At 33.9% G+C, this 17,502-nt stretch overlaps 1 protein-coding gene across 12 annotated transcripts in view; it reads right to left on the bottom strand.

Annotated features, from left to right (window-relative positions):
• ZMYM2 (zinc finger MYM-type containing 2) overlaps nt 1-17,502 on the bottom strand; it is an 89,948-nt gene that overhangs the window by 52,932 nt on the left and 19,514 nt on the right. For all 12 annotated transcript variants that reach the window (XM_025166259.2, XM_007427535.3, XM_007427538.3 and 9 more), the window contains 3 exons: nt 14,800-15,085; nt 11,285-11,450; nt 10,076-10,288 (listed from right to left, as the gene is read on the bottom strand). In XM_025166259.2, coding sequence (XP_025022027.1) covers nt 10,076-10,288; nt 11,285-11,450; nt 14,800-15,085 — 665 coding nt within the window. The remainder of the gene's footprint in view (nt 1-10,075; nt 10,289-11,284; nt 11,451-14,799; nt 15,086-17,502) is intronic.

Raw genomic sequence — 17,502 nt, 5'->3', positions numbered from 1 at the left:
CTTCAAACCTTTAGTTAATAACTTATTCAGATTGCAAGATTTAATTGACTGGGTTTATTATCTTCAAATAAGTAGTGTAGCATTAAAATAATAGCAGAAACAAGGTGGAATATTGAGAGAGCAAATTCAAAAATCTTGTAACATGCAGTTCCAAACATCTGCTGGGTCTTAATTAAGAATTGATGAAATATGATTCAGAATCTGAAGAAAAGATTGTATGATTAAATGGATGCAGAACTTGAATCAGTAGTAGAGTAATAGAGATGGGAATGTATAAATCTCAAAAACAAATAAATTTCAACAGAAGAATTCAACAGAAGAATGATGTAGAATCCAGTTCTGAAAACCATTCTTGGACTATAACTTAACATAATATTTGGGTTTTCCTATATATAGGGTCTGTATTTTATGTTCAAAGGATGTTCCAATTAGAATAGATTCTCAGTATTGATTCAATTTATTATAGTTTATAATTTCAGTTAATGATTTATTCTGAGTTGACTGGGTATTCTTTGTTAAAGCTTAATAGTGATTTTTGTTTTTTTAAAGCAATGTTATATGTTCAGAAGTAGTTAATGACCTATTGGGAAGCTGTAATCTCTATGACATTTGATTTTATACTTATTTGTATTTTACTCTTTCATACTTTTTCCTTATCTTTTATTTCTGTTTATACTTTCTCTAAAATGTGTAATTTTTGAAAAAACAAAACCGTTGACTATCAGATTTCAGATTACTTACCTCAAGGTGATGCTCCTAGTGGCAATCCCATTAGTCATCAAGCTTCTGAACTGCATGCACTCAGAATGGACCCACAGTAATTTAATCAGACAATATATTCTGTGACAATATAGTTTTCCTCCCAAAGGAAAATTCTGACTTGTACCTTTACAGTACTCTACATTTTCCACTTTTAGAGCTGAACCCCTCCCCCCCATTTGCTGGATGTGCGAAGGGTCTTAGCTTTTTATGTAGACCAAACTGATCTGCTTTGCCTCTTGCCTTACTCATTTATCTATACCATAATCTGCTGCTCAGCAGGTCTCTTGGGGACCACACTACTATTATCAGATTGAAGTCCCAAGAACCCATAAGGCATTACTTCTATACAATAAATAGTCTATCGAAAAACATCACAAATGAGTGCTGGAAAAGTATATAAAAGACAACCAAGATGAAGGAAAGCAAAGGGATAAGTAGAGAAAAATATTCATATTTCCATTTGTCCAGTGCATATTGGGTGCACACTCTTTGACCTACTCAACACACTGCAGAAATTACAGCTTCATGCATTGTGTGAACCAGTACAGTTTTCAGAAGTGGAGAATAAATTTTAATTATTGTAGCTTCTGAGAGTCTTGATAGTATTTGCTTTTGCAAATCATCCTGGTAAACTCTTTGTGTACTCATCTAAAGATATATGAATAAAAAATAAATTTATATGCATAGAATAGGAATTTAAAAGGAACTTGTGAACACTAAACAAGGGAAATAAATAATTTTTGATTACAAAGGTTTAGCAAGAGGACTAACAACTGCATATATTGCAATATAAAATCAGTATTCACAATTTATAAAACTGCAACGACTAGTTTTTATAACCTAATAGACTATTGCAATGCACTCTACATGGACTACCCTTGAAGAGTATCTGGAAGATACAGCTGGTTCAAAATGCAGCCCTGCAGGCAATTTTGGGTGCTCCAAGGATGGCACATATAACACCTTTCCTGCAGGAGCTGCATTGGGTGCCAGTTTGCTTCTGGGTCCAATTCAAGGTGTTGGTTATCACCTTTAAAGTCCTACATGGCATGGGTCCAGGTTACCTAAGGAACCGTCTCACCCCCATCACATCGACCCGTCCCACCCAGTCAGGCAGAGAGGGCATGTTGCGGACCCCATTGGCAAATAAATGTTGACTGGCAAGGCCCAGGAGGATAGCCTTCTCTGCCATTGCCCCCACCCTATGGAATATTCTCCCCACAGAGGTGAGGTGGGCCCCCACCCTCCCAGCTTTCTGGAAAGAACTGAAGACCTGGCTCTGCCGACTTGTGTGGGGTGAGGAGAGATATAACCAACCTGGAGGTGGCTGGCTGGCGCCTTGAAGACGCTCCCCGAGCCTAATAATTTTTAGTTCATCATCAATATCTTGGGAGATATTTATTATCTGTAGAAATATTGTTATAATGTATTTTAATTAATATTTATTCTTTTACTGTAAATTGGCCAGAGTCAATTCCAGTGAGATGGGCAATGGCAAATGTGGGATATAAATAAAATAAAATAATTCCTTATCTCCCTGATTGGGCTAAAGATGAACACACAAGAAGTTACTCACATGCTGACACGTTAAAGATACAGAATAGCTGGAGTCCCCCCCCCCATTCTACAGAAACTTGGCTGAATTTGTTTGCTTTTTATATAATTGCCTGGCATTTTTTCTATTTTCCAGAATGTACTTTATGCATGCAAAACCTCAGTATTGGCCTGTACTGCTCACTACTGATCCATTTCGGTACTGTTAACTATCTTCTATGTCTAAATAAAAGCAGAAATAAGACTGGAGTAAAAAATCCTAATTTATCTGCTCCAAAGCAGATAAGTTCCTTTGATTAGGAATGTCAGCTCCTGTGTTATATATTATATAACCATAAAGAAAAATAAATCAAAATAAAAAGTATTTTTCAACCAAAGAACATTACATTTAAATAATATAGACTGTTAAATAGTTGATTGTCAAATTACCAATTTTTATAAAAATCAAGTTTTCATCCTAACCTCTCTTGCAGGATTGTTATGGGGATAAAAGATTGCAAGGGGAAGGAAATATTCTGCTATAAGCATCATGGATGAAGAACAGGATAACTAGGTATATAGTTATATATTTTACACATAGCAAATTTCAGACTAAGTCTGTTAACTTGCAAAATGCAGGCCTGTGATACTTTTAACCGACTTTAAATTCAAATAAATACACTAAATGTTAACAGACATGCAGCAAAATACATTTTTCCCTCATGGAAGTAAGGTGCTTTATTGGAACATCACATTTACTCAGATCCAATATTCTGTCTTATGCATAGAAAGCAAGATTAGCAATAGTAGAAAAATCAGAGAAACAAAAAATGGGTGCTTTAAAAAGGGTAGTATTATGTAAGTAAAGGGTTATCAATACTTGCAACCTGAAGTACATATATACATACATACCCATCAAGCTATTTCTTTTCAGAGCAAGCAACATTATGCAGAAAGAGTTAAGAAATATTAAGCAAAAGAAATTAGAGGCATGAGATCAGAAAAGGTAATCTAACTATAGTTTAAACCAACACGTTTCAATATCTCTCTCCATACCTTTCACCATACCCATATACCAATTCACATTCTTTAAATTTCTCATTTTCAAGTATCTCATCAACTTCATCCAATCAATTTCCTTTGCCTTCCTCTTCATCTCCCAATTGACTTATTTACTCTTCCTTCATATATTTGTTTTATGATTTCATTCTCATTCATTCTATGTGACCAAACCAACTCATCATGTTTCTTTTGTAATTTTGTATTCAATCTACAATCATTCAGTACTCAATCATTCTTGCTCCTTTTTCTTGTTTCACCATACCCAGTTCTTAAAATACTTCATTCCACTGCATTCTACTTACTTTTATGTTTCCCTTGATATACCCAATTCTCACTTACATATAACAAAATGGCAAAAATATACTTACACATAGCCATTTTTGCTTCTTTCAGCAAATATGCATTCCTTGCAACAAGTCACCTTCTACTACCTTTCGACCAAGATTGCCCATCTATATTAAACATTTTAGTACACAAATTTATCTACTTGCTCAATTTTTGTTGCTAATGTATAACTTGCGATTTATTCACTATATTCCCCTTATGAAACACAATTACATTTTCATAAACTAAATATGAATTATTATGGTATGTTTATAAAAAAATGAGTTTATTACACATTCATTAGAGCATATCAAATATATTTGAATATTCTTTTTTCAACAGATTTTTCTATGCTACAAATTCCTTTGCTCAAAATCAAAAGACAAAAACAATTTTCTTGATTGACCCTTCCCATCACCCCCTCCTTGCCCCTCAGAAAGCAAGACAGATATGTGCAAACATCAAAACAGCAGCAAAGGAAATAAGATCCTAAATTATCAACGAGAGAAAGCAAGCAGGTAAGCTAGCAGAAGCAGCCAAAAAATAGTAGTAGGTAAGTAAGATATAAGTATGAGTTACCTACATACAGCAGCCTATGTGGTAGCCATTTCCCATTTATGGTTCATAGGCTGCTTCAAGCATAGAAATGTGAAGGCCCCAGGGAACTAGAAAAACTGTTACAAAAGCTTTCTTTTCCTGATTGCCTGAAATTAATTTCTGAAATATGGGGAAAATATGAAACACATTCTTTTAGAATTATGAATAAAATGTTTAAGAACAAGAGCAGCAAACTTTTACTCTCCTCAAATGGTATCTAAGAATTACAACAGAAAAGGAATACTGTTGTACTCATAATTACTACAATAGTTATATTGGGACAATCAGTCTTTAAAAGAGCAAGATGAAATTCTTCCTTAAGGGAACAATGCCATTTACAGAAGAGGATTTACTGCTCCTCTTTAGAGAAGGACATTTTCTGAGTTTTTGTCAACTCTCTTGTTCACCTTTGTAGAAGTTATCTGTTCCTGTCCTTTCCTGATCAGACAGGAGTGCAATGGAGGAAAAAAACCTTCAGTATTGGAAAGAAATCCTCCTGGGCCCACAAATTTGCCTTTCGGATCCTCAAAAGAATAAACAGCACAAAAGATACAAAGGAGTGTTGTATACTTCTTAATTGAAAGTTAAAGAGTTTTGAATTTAATATATGCTCTATCTTAGCTAAAAGATAAAGACCTATCCAAGTACAAACCAGGTCCAACCCACTTAGTTTTTAAACATTGGCCAAGATCAGCTGCCATCTGCTGGATATTTAGTATATTCTAATAAATCATAATTTAACTCTTACAAATTGGTATCTTATGACAAAAATCATAAAGTATACATTACCCATATACATTTACAGTATAGTTATGAATCAATTTAATATACCAACATGATTATTTTAGGAGCAAACCAAATTATGCAAAATATTGTTTACCATAATTTATTTTTTTGTTCCTAAAGTAACAGTGAACTTCGATCTGTTTAAAAAAAATCTATTTTTATTTCTATTTTTCCACAATATGTCTCTTCCAGAACATTGAGAAAAATATAAATACTTTTTTCACTTCAATGTTTCCCCAAATTTTTATTGGTATTAATATTTGTTTTACAAGGATCATGCACGCATTTACTTTAGCATGTAAATGATAATATGTATTTCATTCCAAGTAGGACCAGTAACCATCAGCTTTCCAACATCTGATTAAAAGCTCTAGGTTCTATGATCTACAATGCCTTTTTTCCACATGTATAACTTATGCATTCAAAGTATGATTAGGTATGTTTCTTGAATTATGAAAATGTAAAACCAGGCATACACACTCACTATATTGCCTATAGTTGTTAAAGACTTGCCACACTAAAACATAGAGGATATGATTTATGAAGCACTACCAAGTTCCAGAGTTTTTGAAGGAGCTACGAAATTTATCTAATGAATAAAGTAAATATGACTATAAAAACCCTTAAATATCATTTCCATATTTCTTTTTTTCCCTCCATCCCAAAGTTTTATCCATTTTAGATTGGAGAGATTTAGAGTCAGGCAAATTTTTATCAGGAGTTCTGCTGTACTCTTGGGGTAGAAGAACTCAAAAGGTGCTAACTGAAAAAGTAATACAGTAAATAAAGGTATGTTAAAAAATAATTCAACTAATTAAACAGTTAAAGTCAACCACTAACTAATTTAAACAAAACCTGGCTAGGAGAAAGGTCATAAAAAGCAAAAAGAGAAGGGACTGAGCACAAATCCTAAGGGAATTCATTCCATACATTATCCAATGTTAATACCTAGGAAAGTAAAACTCAACTTCCTTTTTCAAAATAAATATGTTGGCCACTGACTTGAGGGAAAAAAAAGGATCGAGATTGCTTTTCCCAAAGATTCCTAGATTCTATCCTGGACTTTTAAAACTACTCCATAGGAAGGATACCTAGTAAGTCTAGCTTCACTGACTAAACAGGAGGGAGAAACCTAACATGCACTAAATTTTTTCTCTCTAGTCAAATATACAACAGTCTTGCCTTAAATAAACTAGCCCTAACGTTAACAGGTATCTTTTGGTGCAATTTTTGGCTTCACTATCATCAGTACAGACAAAAATGAATGGCCAATTGAGTCCCTGGTATTATAAACTAAACTTCTCTGAGTTATTTCAATTTTTTAAAAGAACTAAATTATCTTTCAATTAGATAAGTTAATTTTAAAATTAACCTTTGCAATTTCATTTACATTTATTTGTTACTATGGTAACTTTATATGTTCATTTTAAAAATAAACCACCATCCAAGATTTAACTTCCCAATACCAAGTATGGCACTCATTGTGATACTACATGAAGCAGATAATCTAGTAACGTAAAAGTCGTAACTCATGTACAGGTGGCCCTGGCTTAATAACCACTCATTCAACAACCCTTCAAACTTATGACAGTGCTGAATGAGTAGTACTTATCACCACTCCTTGTACTTTTGGCTGTTGCAGCATCCCCACAGTCACATGATTATGATCCAGGCACTCGGTGCCTGGCTCACAATTATGACATTGCAGTGTCCTGTGGTCACATGATCATCATTTGCAACCTTCTTTGTCAGCTTTCTACAGGCAAAGTCAATGGGGAAGCTAGCAGGTCGCAAATGGCGACCATGTGACATCTTTAACAACCCACGGTATTTCGCTTAATATCACATGACGTCGCACTTTACAACTGTGTTGCTTAGCGATGGAAATTCCAGTCCCAATTGCTGTCATTAAGTGAGGACTACCTGTAATTACTAATTTTCCTTTCCAAATTCTTAAACTAGGGTTCACACCCTCATCTATCCAGTGAACAGTATCTGCAACAAGGTGAAGAAAGGACCCAAAAAAAACCTGGGATCAGCCAACTGTCAGAATGCATACTTCTAAGCTGGATGGCCTAATAGTATGCCTCACCTTACATTCCTCTTTGTGGATTGGTGCCTATGAAGATGGTCCCTGAGACCACACTAAATGTAGGAACCATTTGTCAGGAGAATAAAATTAAAACTCAACTCCCTCTGGCAGTTCAGTATGGCTTCACTGAAAAATAGAGAAATACCTTATTTGGTCTGCAAAACTGCAGTGTCATTAAGAAAACTGTCAATGATATGTAGTGTGTAAAAACCAACTGGCTAAAAAGCAGTGCTACCCTTACCTCTCATGCATTCCTGTATAACCATGTCAAATGCAGAATGAAGTATGCTTTAGTTTGGAAGCCTCTGAGCACTTTTCTCACATGGCAATCATAATGCAAGAAAACCTGATAGTCCAAAAAGAACAAGCAATCTAGAACAGTGGTTTTGAAAGCTATTCTTAAAGCTAACAAGAATGAAACTGAACACGACCAAAGTGAGTTGGAACTCAAGCAACTACTTCAAAAAAAGTAATTTGTAAAATGTATTTATTAACAAATATTAAGTAGGAACAAATATCGAGAGTATCAGTTCTAGTTTTTCTTACTACATAAATACCAAATATTTGTGCAACTATTTAATACAACTTTTATAAAAGCAAAAAGCAAAGTCAGCAATTTTTATAGCTTACCGCATTTAGGAGAAACTTCATCTAACTTCCAGGGCAAAGCCCAAAATTTTGAAACAATCATATAGCCCTGTAATGGCACTCTATTATTCTATTAGACTGAAAACCTCTCAATATTTAAACATTTTCTAACAGCGTTTTTAACTGTAACTAAAGATATGTTGAGTTTTAAATCAAAAGCCTATGCAATTAACATTTTTATATAAAATTTCAACTCATATTAAAACTCTTACGCAAAATGCTAACTCTAAGGGCTACTAATATTTTGTCCTACATGAGCATCATAAAGAAAATTTAAATTCAGCTTACATGGGCCCAAAGAGCCACTGATTTATTAAATGATTCCAAACTAAGGATTTAAGGCTAACAGATTTTAATGTATGGAGAAATAAAAGAGTAGTATAAGGTTTCTCCACAAAACATTATTTACATAGTACAATGCTCACCTCTTCCACTGGGCATGGTCAGAAGCATATAAAAACAGCAACTTGCCTAGAGATTAACTGCAATGGGAATTCATGGCCTTCCCCTATGGCAAGATCCAACAGTTGTTCGTAGTGAAATATAGTAGGTCTACTCCTCATTAGAATTGCTTACTGAGAATAAGCAACCATAAAGAAAAGTAAACCTACTACATTTGGCTACAAGAAGACATACAAGCCCCTACTGCATTGCAAGTAATGGTCAAATATACTGCTGTGCACCCAAGTCAAAAAGCACCAGAAGAAAGTTGCTACAGCAGTACTTAATGACAACCATTGTCTGTAAGGAGGATTTATCATGTCTCCATTTTACAGATACTGAAATAATTCCTCTCACCATCACTTACATATTTAAACTGTTTTAAATGTTATTCTATCCCATATAACTTCTAAATATAGATCACAAATTAAGAAAAACCTCAAGGATTCAAATGCCAATTTAAAATGGTCTCTACACATATCATATGACCTCACTCTTCTGAAAACATATGGGAAAATATGGTAAAATAGCATGAAGTATCTATACAAGTGAAAAATGTACAAGTCACAATAAACTGAGATACAGAGTTATCATTTAACCACATTTCATGTTCACTTGGAATTTCTGCAATGCATGTTATTCTTGTATCTTTTGGGTTCCTTCATGAAATCTTATTCAAGGCTTCTCCAAGTTTCTCCGTGGCTTCTGTGTATGCCTATCATTTTTAGTATCTTGGATAACCTATTTTGCCCCTTTTGTTTTGCTGTGTAATAAAACAACAAGGCCTGTGTTATGTTTCTAAAAGTGCTGTTTGCATATTATCAAAAATATAAGTAGCATCTCAACATTTTGAACAGGATAAATTAAAACAGAAATCATAGGGTATTTTTCATTTACTATACTGTATCTTTAGCTTAAAAGATTAGCTAAAAGTTCTCATTCAAAGAAAGAAGTAGAAAATCCTTCATTTAAATTAGGATCTTCTAAAAAGCATCTTGATAAAACATCATACTAGCCTAAAGTTCAAAGATTACACCCAGTGCATAAGGAGGTTTCTGTTACAGAAGGTTTCCTGACCTCCAGGAAATTGAGAATCTCCTGAGGATCAGGAGCACTCTGGAAAGAATTGGGATGTAGGGAAGCAGGAAAACTGGATGGAATCACTTCAGGCTACTCAGACTAATCCCCCCCACACACACCAGGGATGATGTAAAAACAGAAACATATCACCCTGAACTTGAGAAAAGGAACACTAATAGTGTAATTGCAGCTATATTGTTGGAAATTATTGGTTATGTTGTCTAAAGAGAGCCTGCTGTAGAAACTTAGTTGTGACAACTTAGCTTCATAGTTACAGATGAACTAGCCACAGAAAGGGGGACACATTCAAAGTAACAATTCCGTCTGGAAAAAGTCAACTACAGTTTCTCTTTAAAGATCCTTAGTGAGATACTTATGCAGGCAGATAGGCAAAATTTGTAGGGTGATATTTGTTGTATTCATTTCAAAACAGCTGGGAATTTCTAAAACGAAGCACATAATTTCTAGGTCATGATAAAAAATGAAACTGTTTACTGTGAATAACAGAATGCTATACAATATAGTTTTATTGTAAAAAGCAAAACACTATTTTACAATTCCAAATGAACAGAACTTATGGAAGAACTACTCCAATCAGTAGACTGACAAGATATTCTTAATTTTATCTTCACACTTTAGCAAACAATATACTTCTAAATTAACAACAACAAAAAGCACTATTTACTGTAATGATACAACCTAATTGAAGATTTTACAATGGTATTACATAAAAATAAATGTAGAAGTTACCTGTTTGTATTCACTAACACAGCTTTGGCAACAGAATCTTTTCGGCTCTCCATCAACCATAAGGATATTGTTTGCTGCACCTTTACTTGGAAGGTATTCTCCACAATGCTCGCAACAATTCATGATTAAACCATTTGCCATTCGGTATCGATTGAAGCAGTGATCACTACACAGCTTATGAGTCATGTTTTTAAAGCTAACTTCATGGCGTATCTAAAAGCAAAAATACAGTTTTATATAAAGAGCTAGATTTACTCTAATTATGAGTCTCAAGCATAACTTTAGGCTAATTGTTTAAGCAACCTGGAAACTGCCATTTCAGAAACAGAAGTGTGTACTGGCACTTAAAAGAATAAATGTTACACTAGAAAATGGTACATTATATAACTCAGAAAAATACCTTATTCTAAAAAGGGAGTAACATAGAGTTCTAGCCTCTTATAAGATTATAACGATGTCAAAGAATATGTTGCTTTATCATTATATTAAAATACTACAGAAATTTAATACTATATTTATGTTTAAAAAATGTAAGCCGATTTTCCATTTTATAAGTTAGTCTTACTTTAATTATATAAAATTAATGACATTTACAGATTTTAACAGAAATGTTTTTTTAAAAAATAAAAATGTAAGAATGCCCTTAAATTTCAATGTTCAAATGTAAAGCTCACTTCCTCTTTCTCAACCCTTGTTTGTCCTACTAGTCCTTCCCCATAGCAGCTTATTTTCCTTGGACAGCAGGCAATTAGCACAGCTTTGGTATACAACTGATCTGCCCTCCCTCTGAAAAATCATCTAAACATTATTGTAAAGATATAGGAAAATAGTGAGTGTGTGTGCGTGCACACATGCGCTACATATTGGTACTGCATGCTCAAATGTTTCAATTAAGAAATATTTAAACATTATGTTTTAAAAATCTGAAGGGGAAGGTCTTAGTAGATGCCCACAGGGGATTTTCCAAAGGGCTGTGTGGTGCTTTACTCATTCAACTCTAAATTTTTATGTCTTCTACTCACTAAAGATTACCATCTGTCAAAAGATGAAATGGAATGTATCAAATAAAATTTAATCCACAATTTGCAAGGAATCTTACCTACATAATCCATTGGACTGCTCTGATCAATTATATAATGATACTGGAAGTTTCCTAAGCAATTGAAATAAAAAGGATTTTAGGGTATCAGTGAAAAATAGCAAACAAACCTCAGTGAGTTTACCACAGATAGTGCATCTTGACTTATTTAAGATTCCTTTTGAGGGATTCTGTTTGTCTTCATAGAAAGACAAACATGATGTACTGCAAAACTCCTGGAAAGATTCACTTGAATCAACCTGAGCAACAATGGTTCCTTTCATTGTTGTTATGTCTCTGAAAAACAAAATCATTCTGTCTCAGTACTTTAGCAACCATTATATACTTTTTATTCACAGAAATTACAGATCTTTAAAGAAGACATGTCCTATCAGGTCTCTATGAATGTAATACTGGTTCTCAATGGAAGACAGCATAACTTCCTAACAAGAGTCCCTGTTTCTATTTTTAAAGAAAAAGCAATTACACTTTAAAAGAGTGATACAGATGAAAACAAATCTAACTGGTTAAACAAAGACTAAATAATTTCAATCCTTCTGGTCTTGTGAAGCCTTTAACAGGTTTATCTTTTGTACTGATGTAGCAACAAGACACAAACTCCAACAGCCTTCTTCTTCCCAACCCATTTCTCCCCTCACATTATGCTATTAATCGTGTTTTATACAAGAAGGACTGACTTGTCAATGACAGATAAAATAATCACAGTATGTTTTGTTACCAACACTTGAAGTGATACAGACACAATTCTTAATTAAGATTAACACCAAGAAAGATAGGAATATTGCTTTTGGAGGTAGAGAGGCTGGGAAAGGAACATGTTCTTTCAGCCAGTTTTTCATTTCACAATGTTTTACAAATAATTAATGTTATGTTTACTAGCCTTAAAAAGTAACCAGAAAACAATTGATGGAAGGAGATAAATTACAGGTAGTCCTCAACTTACAACCATTCGTTTAACTAACGTTCAAAGTTACAACAGCACTGGAAAAGTAACCTACAACCAGTCCTCACACTTACGACCGTCACACTCCCGGTCACATGATAAAAATTCTGGTGCTTGGCACCAACATGTATTTACAATGGTGCAGTGCCCTGGGGTCATGTGATTGCCATTTGCGACCTTCCCAGCTGGCTTCTGACAAGCAAAATCAATGGGGGAAGCTGGGTTTGCTTAATGACCGCATGACTCACTTAACGACTGCGGTGATTTGCTTAACGACCATGGCAAAAAAGGTTGTAAAAATCAGGCATGACTCACTTAATGACCGGATTACTTAGCCATGAAAGCTCTGGTCCCAATTGTGGGCGTAAGTCAAGGACCACCTGTATTCAGAGATAGACATACCAAAGAAATGCCAGTAGAAGCAAAGTACAAACAAAATTAGTCTTGTATGCCTCTTCTATTTATTGCTGACAAACACAAAAAATCAAACGATCTTTTTTTTTTTACTTACATTTATTAAGCAGATAAAGGACAAAGACTGAACAGCTATTCCTTTGTATTTCTAACTTTTGATAACCATTTAGTCATTTTTTGAGAAATAGCAACGTATTATGGATATAATTATTACTACAAAGTAGAGTTTTAAGTATAATTAACTTAATATACAATATAACTTGCAATATAATTATCTACTAGTTCACTGTAAACATTTGTCAGAGAAAAGGTGTTATATCAATCATTATGTGAACAGATTTCAATTACAAAATGTCACTTCTTTATGTCCTCTTCTGTGCACCTTCCCACCTTCCTACTTAATCTGCTACAGAAAACCACATTCTATCTGGAACAGATTTAGGAGGCATCAGATAGAAGGAAAAGCAATCCAATGAGTAGTTTGAATTCTGCAGATAAATGGACACATTTGGGTACTATGCATTACATGTTAATACTGTCAGTAGATTTGACCAATGAAACCTGGATTCATTAAAAACACACAAGGAATTTATTTTACGAAATGCTTATGTAGCCCTTGGTAAACTGCTGTCATCTGATGGACCAATGAGGTTGCCTTATGAGGCTGATGGAGCTATGTTGGCTTAGATAAGTTTCAAAATATTGTAATGATATCAATCTGAGCATCCAATTTTGGGCATTGTTTTAAAATGTCATTTTCACCCTGCAGTTGAATTCTTACATTCATTATCTATAGGACATGGCTCCACTTTATTTTGTTTTGATCTGTGTTCCCAACTCAGAGTATGCCACTGGAATTGTTCACTTTTGCTGTTTTTCAATGAAATAAAATTCAAAATGTTTCAAGTATTGTGCCATGGGGAAAGACATGAATATAAAGCTAGCTCCTTGCTCCAACTTTTGTCTTAGATAAATATATTGATTAGTCCAGGCTATCTACCTATTTATTTTAAAAAGGTTGAGAGTTTTTTTTAATGCAAGGATTTTTAACATTTCCAAGGTAAATAATGGAATCAAATGTTATATCTGCTGCCATAAACAGCCATAGCTCAGCAAAGAACTGAAAGTTCTTCAGCTCACCCAATGAACAATCTAATAAACAAAACAAACAAAACAAAGTAACCATCAAGGATTTTTCCTGATGCACATCAATACCTTTATATTTGGCCAGTTGCCTGCAACAGTCAATCTTAGCTCTTGCATCCGTATTTGGCAACCTGAAGTCTGAATAACAGCAACACTATTTCCAATGCCTATTTTCTGTATATTTTTATTCCTAGTCCAGATGCTTCCTGAAGTTAAGGTGTGAAATTTATTTAAGCTATGTATCTACAGATACAAGTATTTTCTTTCTTAGAGAAGACAATATAAACCAATTGTTACGGATCAAGTCTAGACTCATGAGTAATTACACATATCTTCCTGCTGCTCTCTCCCTCTAGTGTTATTAAGAGAACCTGCATTCAAAGGAAACAAGTGACTCTGCTTGTTGTCTGGGGGTGTTGTACCTGCACGTTTCCACATTACTGTTCATATGACAGGATAACATATCCTTCAATCACTTCAAAAAAGCTCAGATTTAATTACAAATAATGGTGACAAAGTTCTCCACTTTAATTGATACAGCACAATTGTTTGGAAGCATTCTGAAATATGACAAGAAAAACTGATAATATTGAAATGAAAATATTTCTTAAGTTACTTGATTTAAATGTATATTAGGAAATCACATAATTTAACCCTATCCAATATCATAATTTCCAACATTGCTCGTTTTTCTTCTTTCACCTTCCACCATTACTTATTCAACATCACTTGCAGAAGCAGGTGAATCTGTATCATTTGTATTTTTCACTCTCGTCTTTTTATTTAAAACGGGACATTTCTAGCTTATGCACCTACAAATTAGAGCCATGCTTGTCTACAGTCACTATTGATTAAGTTTCCACCAGATGTGAGAAGAGACAATAGCAATCACAGTAAAATCTACTGGCTAATAACAAACTTAACTAAGCCTGTTCTTCTTAATCATTCTCAATCTTTGCCCAGGACTACATTACTGTATATAAACAAAGAACTGATGAAAGAACAACTTAAAGAAAAGTACCTTGTCTCTTAAATAATAAAATTAATTTCACAAAGTTATTAGAACAATGAACAGGAATATAATTTTAACAAACAGGATCAAGAAGTAAGAAAAACCCTTACTTTTTGCACATAACACAGAGTTTCTTTGGAGCTGGTTTATGCGAAAATGATGAAAGGCAAGTAGTAGAACAAAAAAGATGAACAGATCCTTTCCGCTGATATGCAGTCTGGCCCTTCTGCAAAGGTTTTTTGCAGTTAGCACATGTAACTTTAACCTGCTTTGAAGGCTGCTGTTGTGCAGGTGGTTGGAAGACTTGTTTGGGAAGAGATGCCACAGGTGACAGGGAATCTACACCTGGTTGCTTCTGATTCCTTGGAAATGAAGCTGACTGAGATATCCAGGAATCTTAAAAACACAAAATGAAGAAGTTAAATAAACAGCTTTAAATAGCTTACAATGATAGTAGGCTGGCATTAATCTGACAGTAAAGCATAGTATTGGACAGTTAGTGCAGGAAAAAACTACAAAAATTGTTCAACTGTTAACATACGAGGGACTGGGCTGCAATGATTTCTATACAGCCTAATTTTTAAAAAATATTATTTATGGTTGTGGAAATGGCCACAGAAGATTATAAACTGGGTAGGTTTGAGCATATTACTGTCTAGATCAACATTTTAAAAACGTTTAAAATATGAATTTTAAGTGTCCAAAGTGTCTTGAATTTAACATGATACTCAAAAGCAAGTTAAGCAATGTGAGACTACTTTCTACAATGGCCGAGAAAATAAGGATAACATGGAATTGATTTATTCATTTAAAACAAACGTCCTCCAAAGTTTAAGGAACAGTAGAAGGGGTTACATTTTAATTTCAACTACTAAAATGTAGGCAGTTTCCTAAGAAGCTTTAAGTATGTCTACATTTCCCTAGTTTGATATAAACTAGTGTCTTACTAAACCCTACAAAAATGTGTAGTAGTTGTCAAGCATCTGAAAAGCATCTCACTGTTTACATTCTGTGTCTATAATATACAGAACTAATGGACACCTACCTTGAGTAGTAGCCAAGGATTAAACTAGTATATAAATTAATTATCATTACCTTAATTTTAACCTGAGCATACTTTCTAAGATTCAATGTTAGCTACCTGCTTTGGGGAGTATTTTTTGACTTGAGGTACATTTTTCTTATATCTCTGCAACTGCAGTTCAAGTATGCAATGTAATTTCATTCTCATTATTTTTTAAGTTAAACATAGCTTCAATGAAACATTTGGATAAATATGAATTTCAAAGTTTTATAAGTATGATTTTTAACATACACAACCATAATGCATGGTTTACTTTACCATGGTTTGAACAAACCAAAAATGTATTTACACAATTTATTAAAGCATAAACCATGTTAAAGAAACCATAATGGCTGGTTCACTAAACATTCTAAACCAAAAATCAATGAAGTCACATTACAGCTTAATGTATATGTATCAGGTCTGTTTCACTCTTTGCTGCTTTAAAAATTGGCAGAATTATTCTTAGATAATTTTCATCTATTCTAATTTTGTGCATTTTAACTTGTTCTACATGTGTGAAAAATGGCTGTTTTGGGTGTTCTGAATATAACAACATATTTTGAGAGTTTTATTCTAAAACTTAGCTGTTTCTAGAAGCATTATTTTGAGTATTTGAAGCAGTGTGATTAAATTGTTGCTTGGTGGCTTCTCAATTAGTTGATTTTCTTAACTTTTTTCCAGCTTAGTCAGGATGTCAGCAGGGACCAGTCATATCTCAGCAGCATGCCTAACAGCTTGCCTGGTAAGTTACTATTGTTTTTGTCTTTTAAAAAATAACTTTGCTGTAAGCAAGTTAAGAATTTATGTGAGTTGATAATTGGGTTCCATCAATGTTGAGTTGAGCTAAATATTTTGCAGGCAGGTAACACAATGGGGCAATGTTGTCATTGCCATTGAGATAGTATACATAAAAAATCTCAATTTTGTTGGGGGTTTTTAGCATTGATGTACACATACACTCTATGTATCATGTTAATATTAGTCATACAGTTAAAAAACATCAATAATTCCCCTTTTCCTTTTGCAACTATCATCTATCTGTATGTGCAAGCAAAAATATCAAGACGGATCAAGACAATTGCTTTTGTTGGGCTTCTCTCTGACAGGTAAGCTGTGACAACAAAAAAACCCAATGCCTATAGCAAGCTAGATAAAACTGTTTAGCTGTTCTCTTTGGCCTGTTCTCTTTGCCCCATATAACCAAAGAATATGGATATAAAAAATTTAAAGAAATTTAAAAGAACTCTCTTTCTTCTTTTGGTTGAAGAGGGTGGGGTGGGGAGACAACGTTTTGGATAGTTGATGAGAATGCACTTGTTTTCTTATTTTTTCCTATGGGATTTATTGTAATGTTCCAAACATTTTATAATCATGGCCTTGACTAAATTTTCTACAATCTGAATAGTAGGCAACACTTATATAGACTACTACCTCACCTATCTGAGGTGGGAAATTATTGAACAGAAGCTGATCTCAAGTTCCCATTATTTCTGATGGCCAGGACATGCAAAATGTTTCAAGCTTTGTTCTGACACAGCACTTGAACTGTTTTGAGTTTTGTTCCAACAGAGTGCAACCAACTTGAAACATTTTGGCAAAATGTTTCAAGCAGTGTTTTGTTCTGAGCTAGAACACACTGTCTATTTGATACATACTGGCTAATATTAACCATATCCATAATTCCAATCTCTTGCTTTCAAGGTTATTTTTATCTTCCTATTAAAAATAATTGCTTGGACAGCATTTT

Source organism: Python bivittatus, unplaced genomic scaffold (assembly GCF_059951505.1).
Source record: "Python bivittatus isolate LINGU-HERP-01145 unplaced genomic scaffold, Pbiv_v1 ctg000340_np1212, whole genome shotgun sequence".
In the NCBI taxonomy this organism is placed as follows: Eukaryota; Metazoa; Chordata; class Lepidosauria; order Squamata; family Pythonidae; genus Python; species Python bivittatus.
This window is presented reverse-complemented; position numbering and strand designations above follow the sequence as displayed.